Below are 7,170 nucleotides of genomic sequence, written 5' to 3'. Positions count from 1 at the left end.
CTGTGCTTTTACTGCTTTCCTTCTATTTGCATGTTTCTTACTTGGTTCAATAAGTATTTTTACTTTGTGATTTTTAGCTTTAAACATATCCGAACTTAACAAAAAAAACTTGGTTTTGCAACAGGTTTGTGGTTGGGCCAGAGTTGTTCCCCTGAGCTGCATACTTTTGACTTCAAACACATACAAGAAACCAGAGCATAAGGAGGCTGACAATGGAACTCCTTCATCTGATGACCCAGTGCCTTCTAATGGAGACAGCTCAGCCAGCATTACAGAGCAGCACTGTGAGTCTCATGCAGGCCTGGATAATTTTAAGAAGTTTGTGTCAGTAAATCAGCACACAGGATCTTGGAGTCAAACTGCTATGGCAGCTCAACAGACAGATGCTGCAGAATGTCCTTTCCTTAAAGCCATGCAGAGAAATCCGACACATCTCTTACTGGAAGAAAAGATATACGAGAGAGGGATGGATAAAGAGACACTTTCTCAGCTTCACCATCTGTCTTCAAAATATTCTGTGCCAGAGAACAAGCCTGCTAAGCCTTGGAAACATAGTCATCGTCCCAATAACAGAGTGGTTCCCATTAAAAACTTCACATTTCTACCACCTATTAACCCACCTCACCTGATTGCCAAGGCCAGTGGTCATCTCTGTAGAGACAAGAAGACTCCAGAGAAACAAACCTCAGAGAAAAACGGTTTCCTTTTAGACAAGCAGCGTGGAACAAGGGGAACTAGAGTGGACACTGCTAGTAATTCAGATATTTCCACTTTCTCTGCAGCGCTGACCTCCAAGTACCAGACATTTTGGCAAAACCCACACAATGTTTTGATACCAAGAGGTATTAAATACAATGTCTTCCAAACCTGACTCAATGCACTGAGGACTAAAGTCTCTCACAAGGAATTTCACAAATGCACCCGAGCTGCCTCTTCTTTGCCTCACTTCACTTTTAAGCTGAACGAGGCATGTGAAATAAAAATCTGTCACTTGAATATTTAAGTATGCAGTAAAGGCAACATCTTTCATTATAAAGGGCATCCTGTCTGTCAGCCTCACTCATCACATACCATTAAAATACAGTTAGCTGGAAGAAGAAATTCGGCCTGGCATAATAGTGGCACTGGTGGTCACTAATATTTTTGAATTTAAGCAGACTACAACTTGGTCAGAACTTTAACATTGCACCGCAGCTTGTTTCTCATAATATAAACTGTGGCCAAACTACTGCATCTGCTTAATACAGTTTAACTTTTATATTAGTAAACAAGGGATTGGTAATGGTTATGGATTATGGGTGGAGCCAAGGTTCTTTCTGAAAATGCCAAGGGTCATGTTGGTTTCCAGGGTCAACATGACTCATGACCTGTTTTCAGTCAGTTGTTATAATACTGTTTAAGCTGTGGCAATTTTGTTACCTTATTACATTTATCTGTATTGCTCTAATTCTTTTCCCTACCTACACAGATGTAAAATAAATGCACAGGCCTGGATTTAGGTTTATACTGGGCAGGTTGTAACTGCATCAGAAGAAGAAAAAAGGTACAATATTATAAAGGTTTTTTGTTTTAGAAAAAACTAATGGTGCAAAATTTGTTTCGCACAACCAAATCTTAAGAGACGATGACATAATGTGTGCAATTGTAATACTGAACTCAAGATCACATGAATAAAACATGTATGACCCACTTATAACCTTTTTCTAAAAAACAACAACAAAACAAAACAAATATTGATCATGTTTGTCCATCTTTCAGCAACTACTTTCCTATTTTTGTTTTGGGAAAAAATAAAAATGAACACAATCAACACTTGCCAGCAGTTTATTAACAACATCTATAATGTATCTTGAACAATAATTAAAGGCAGCCATTAAGTCGACACATTTAGGCAACAGAAAAATCAAATAAATTCTGCAAAAACAAATATTTTGTGCTGGAAAAATATCTGCATGCACTCCCTACAAAGAGAAAGTAAAGCACTGTAACAGACACCAGAAAGTGACATAGCTTCTACCCATTCAAATATAGGCATTTCCCCCCATTCCACTAAACCTGCAAGGAAACAGCTCTATTGCATTAGAATTTAGGAATTAAAAGTTGGAATTACTGCTTTAAAACAAAACATGCTCAGACTTTATAGGTGTGAACCTTCCTAAAATAGAGAAATAATCCATAAACCAACTGGGAATAGTGGGAGAAAAAAAAAAGCATAATATGTCTGGGCACAGAGTCATTATTGTGTACATTCTTCAGTTTTAATAAACATCCATAAAGTGTAATGACATTAAACACTATTCATTTAAGATGTGATGGAATCAAAGTAATTATTTTCAATCAAATGCTGCAAAGGAATATTTTCATGTGACACAGCGTAAATCTTTCCATAAACATGGAGCAGAGGCATTCCCACATTGCATGCAATCACAATAAAAACATCAATACTAAACAGATAAAACATGCAAAACAAAGACTGAAAGGATTCAGATATTTTTCATTGTTGATTCATCATGGTATTCTAGTATAAACATGACTTTGAAGCAGCAAATTATCTGTAACAGAACTCAAGTTAATACTTGGGTTAAGGCACCAACACAACAAAAATGGAAAATAAACAAGGCCTATAGCTCTGTGGTCTCATGTAGAACAGTCTATGTGGTGCCTATGAGGTAACTGAGGTCACAATATAACAAAAAAGAAAAGTGGGGGTGGAAAAAAAGTTACATTTAGTGATTTGAAAAAAATTAGTGCAGGAAATTGGGTCTAAAGTGTAAGTCCTTTAAGTTAAAAGAACAAAACAAAACACTGTGTTAATCTGTGCTAATCCTAGCTCTAATCCACTGTTTTTGTGTACGGTAACATTACTGGATCACTTCAGCAGTGTACTGCTAATGTATACACTTACATCCAGCTAATGAATAAGTTAAAGACGATGACAGCCTAGCCTGCTTACTGAATTAAGTCTTAACTAGAGGCCTTGACACAAAAAGTGTTTACAAAACATCAGACTTCACAACCACATTTTAATGCAAGGTGCGCAACACGGGACAAACATTGTTTTTTACTTTGTGCCAGGTTATATTTCAACAACACATCTTCTGCTTTGAGCAATGCAAAGCCTTTACTTTGAAAAAAAAATCTCACTTGTCATGTTTTCAGCTGCCTGCAATGTCAGAGTTTACAGTCTTGTTGCCACTGACAAGGTAACATTGAAGATGCAGCATTCAGATGCACATGTGCAGAATCAATATTTTATGTTGTGCTGCTTAAAGGCTTCATGCGCATTGCATACGTATGTAAACTAAACGTACAATATTGTATACTGTACAGCTGAGATGAGATTGTTTTACAGCAGTACAGCTATATTTGAAAGCTGTCATACAAGGTAGCAATTTTACAAGCCTTTCATGACAGCCATATATAGGTATGTATGTCATCCCTTTTAAGTGCAGAGATAAACTTTATGTAATGTTAAATGTTTTTACAACTTCTTAAGACCAAACAGTGACCAGTCACATTGGCTACGCACTGAAATATACAAGTAAGCTTGCATTTTAGACAAGACACGTACAATGTTACCTTATGTGCAAATAAATATGTAAACTGTCACGGGAGCTCATGGGTCATGCCCACTGAGCTAATAAAGTGCAGCAATGCTGTCAGGATAGACACCAGGAAGGGCTCTGGACATTATGCCCCCAGTGGAATGGTTGAAAACATATCTGCAGACTTCTTGCTGCTAAGACTATGGTTTGATTTGCCAGAGGACAGCATAAACCATTTCCTCTTATAGGAAGAGGCAGATATCAGAAACCTTTATTGCAAAGGCATGGGAAGCTTCAGCTGTTGGGTTTCTCAGAATGCTGAAACAGAGCACAAAGTTCTTCACATGTCTGGGTTTCCACAGAGCTGAAATGGGACTCCATGTTCCACGCCAAGTCCGCTGACAGGAAGTCATCCATGACAGTTTGGGTTTCGTTGCTGGTCAGGAACAGGTTTCCTAGGCCTTCTGCTTGGCTGGTCACAGTCTGTGTCTCTGTGCTGTTCAGCAGTCTTGCATTCTCTCCTTGAGTGACAGGAGTCTGAGCAGAGAGACTCGTGGCAAATGAAGGGAGATCTGTTTGTGTTTCTGTGTCTGATGACTCTGTGCTCATAGAAAAGCTTGAATGTCGCAAGATGCTGCTCAGGGGCATGTGGCTTCCAGCATTCAGCAGAAAATTGAGGTCAGTCTGAGTTTGAGTATCAAATAGCTCCAAGTCGCTGGCTTGGGTTCGGCTTGGTCCCTCACTTTGGTCCAGATCATCCATCAGTAGGAAGTCTGTCTGTGTCTGAATGTCTAGAGACTCCATTGGCGTGTCACCACCCAGTCCTCCCAGCTCACTCTCCTCGGTCTGTGTCTGGATGTGCACAGCATTGAGGAATTCTTCAAAATCAAAGTCGATGCCGTTATGTTGCTCTTGAACAGAGCTGAGACTTGACCCACAGCCTGCAGAAGCCTCTGTGAGCACCTGATGGCCTGACATACTGTCAGACAGGATGTTTTCCAGGTCATTTAACAAGGTCATTGTTTGGGTCTGGTTGTCTGCCATGTTGTTTGCACTCAGCTCATGCGTCTGCACCCCAAAACACATACCACCTTCTGATTTTGAGTCCTCATATATAGTGCTTCCTGCAGCACAAAGGGTGTCATCTATGTCCAAAGTTGTTTGGGTTGACACACTGAGGGAGTCATTGCCAAATAGGTCTGAGCACATGACAGCCTGGTTCTGAGCCTTCTCCTCCGATTGTGGCATGGCAAAGTATGTCTGTGTCTGCCTGGTTTTGTATGGAAGCACAGAAGAGGATGCGCAGGGAATTTGGCTCAGGCACTGGCTGTCTGTTTGAGCTCCAATAGACGATGTGGATTTGGCTCGGGAGAAGAATGTTTGGGTTTCAACACTGACTGGCAAAAGGACTTGGGCACTGACACTGATGTCTGTTTGGGAGCAAGAAGACACAGAGGACTCGCCCACAGAGCACAAGCCTAGTCCCTCCCCAACCCCTACTCCTGTGGGCATTTTTGACAAGTACGATTTGTCTGTCTGAATGTTGGTGGAAGTGCTCCTTCCTCGCTGTGCTGCCATGCTGATGGTTGAATCCTCTGCACCTACTGGATCCAGATTGACTTGCACTCCTGTGCTAATAGGCCCCTGGCTAGAGCGGGAAGTAGGCATGCTATCCTTGAAACCCAAACTTTTAGCATCAAGTTGGGGTACCACTGCTCCTGTGGCTTGTGGAAGGAGCTGAAGGGCACTAACAGAACCTTGGCTATCTACAGCAAGCACTACAGACCTCAGAGCCCCACTTTCTGTAGATGGAAGGAGTACAGGCAAATGAGCCACCTGCATCACAGGAACACTAACCAAAGCCATCTTGGGTTTTGGTAAAAGCAACTTTTGCAGGCTCCTCCGGGAGTCTGGGATAGTAATGGTTGTATCAGGAGGGAGAGAAGTGTCTGTCTGCTCTGTGGCAGCAGGGATGATCTGGAAGGTTGAATCATTGATCTTAACCTTTTCAGAACCACTTAACAATTTTTCCATCTTTCTCTTTTTTACTGGGGGAATTCTGCAAAATAATAAATAAATTAGATAAAATGATAACAATCATAAATGCATGGAGAGAACAAAATACAGTATATGAATGAAAGTGTTGGGGTTATCCCTGTACATGCCTGTGCTCTGTTGGAATTTCATGACCCGTCCTGTAGATATGTGAGAGTAGAGCAGCCCTGCTAGCATAGGGGCAGCCACATGTACAGTGGTAGGTCTTTCCACAGTCTTCTATGTGCCTCTTTAAGTCCCACTCTGTACTGTAGCCATTGTTGCACTTGGAGCACTTATGTTTCTTTTCTGCATGCATCTTCATGAAGTGCTGAAATGAAATGAATCAAAAGCAGAAAATAGCTTTAAAATAAAAATGTCCAAATGGAATTTGAAAAGGAAAGCACATGTCCATTTACTTCTTTCTAGTGATTCACCCAGTTAAAGGTCACAGTATAATTTAGGCAAAACTAGGAAAGAAAGGCAGCTTTTCCCTGTGTTTTGCGGTGCTACAAGAATCAGAGTAGAAATGCTAAGATGGTATTTCATATTGATACATGTGTTTCACATTAGGCAGTTCTTTTTTCCTCAACCTATTGTATCAGAGGCTTTCAGTTCAGACTACAGGACACTGTATACAACTTAATCATGCAGTAAATTATTTAACACTGCTTACATTAAAAATGCAAGGTTATTTTTTAAGTTGCACAAGTGGTTCTTAAAAATAGAACAATAACTGATTACATTTCACAGAGGAAATGCTTACTTGCTTAACCAGGGAGAACTGGGAGAAAGGTCTGTTAGGGCCTCTGGGACAACCCTCAATAGGACAGCAGTAAAGCTTCTGAGAGCCCTTCATGTCCTTTCTGACCGTGGGATTGACAATACCATCCTGGGGGTGATAATGACAACAAAGTATTAACAGAGGACAAAATACAGATATATGCATTACAGATACTTGGATCAGAAATATGTGAATGTAAGACTTAAACACACATTCCCATGCTGTGTTTATATTTAAGAAACTCAAATTACAATATAATTGCTAATGATATAAAGGTTGATTTCCCCCCAATATTGTCGGGTCTTTACCTTACTATAAGCACCATGGGATGACTGTTGTACATACAATTGTCTCTGATTTATAGTATTGAAGAGATTCATGTGCTTGTGCTGTGGAAAAGATAAAGCTAACAAACACTGTCTGCTTCGTGATAAGAATATAACTAAAAAGCCAAATTTTGTAGACAGCAAATCCAAATTTTGTGCTTCTCTGAAACGGCATCATATGGTCGTAGGCTGAAGCCTGAGTCATGTCACGACTCTGTGATTGGCTGTAGCTCAGAAGAGAAAACAAGCAGATTTACTGTCTGTCCTATGGCTAGCCTATATCAATTATAAAGTCAAATCTTCTCTCCAACAGACTAGCCAATACAGTGGTAAATCAAAGTAATAGTCTCTAAACTGTTCTTTCTGCTAAGGGAAGTGATATGGTTTGAAAGGCAAGCTAATTCTGGATTAGAAAGGGAATAGTCTCATGAGTTTTATGGACTGACCTGACTGCACACAGTCAATAAATTTATATATATAT

At 40.2% G+C, this 7,170-nt stretch overlaps 2 protein-coding genes across 2 annotated transcripts in view; one reads left to right on the top strand and one right to left on the bottom strand.

Annotated features, from left to right (window-relative positions):
* cunh16orf46 (chromosome unknown C16orf46 homolog) overlaps nt 1–1,003 on the top strand; it is a 2,397-nt gene extending 1,394 nt beyond the window's left edge. Inside the window, exon 3 of the mRNA XM_005745787.1 lies at nt 125–1,003. Within this exon, the coding sequence (XP_005745844.1) occupies nt 125–871 (747 nt within the window). The 3' untranslated portion in view covers nt 872–1,003. The remainder of the gene's footprint in view (nt 1–124) is intronic.
* Nucleotides 1,004–3,003: 2,000 nt separating this feature from the next.
* atmin (ATM interactor) overlaps nt 3,004–7,170 on the bottom strand; it is a 5,872-nt gene continuing 1,705 nt past the window's right edge. The window contains exons 2-4 of the mRNA XM_005745786.1: nt 6,346–6,471; nt 5,711–5,910; nt 3,004–5,604 (exon numbers count right to left, since the gene is read on the bottom strand). Coding sequence (XP_005745843.1) covers nt 3,840–5,604; nt 5,711–5,910; nt 6,346–6,471 — 2,091 coding nt within the window. The 3' untranslated portion in view covers nt 3,004–3,839. The remainder of the gene's footprint in view (nt 5,605–5,710; nt 5,911–6,345; nt 6,472–7,170) is intronic.

Source organism: Pundamilia nyererei, unplaced genomic scaffold, assembly GCF_000239375.1.
Source record: "Pundamilia nyererei isolate P.nyererei 1_Seehausen unplaced genomic scaffold, PunNye1.0 scaffold00166, whole genome shotgun sequence".
In the NCBI taxonomy this organism is placed as follows: domain Eukaryota; kingdom Metazoa; phylum Chordata; class Actinopteri; order Cichliformes; family Cichlidae; genus Pundamilia; species Pundamilia nyererei.
The sequence above is the reverse complement of the archived record's forward strand: the minus strand, read 5'-3'. Positions and strand labels throughout refer to the sequence as shown.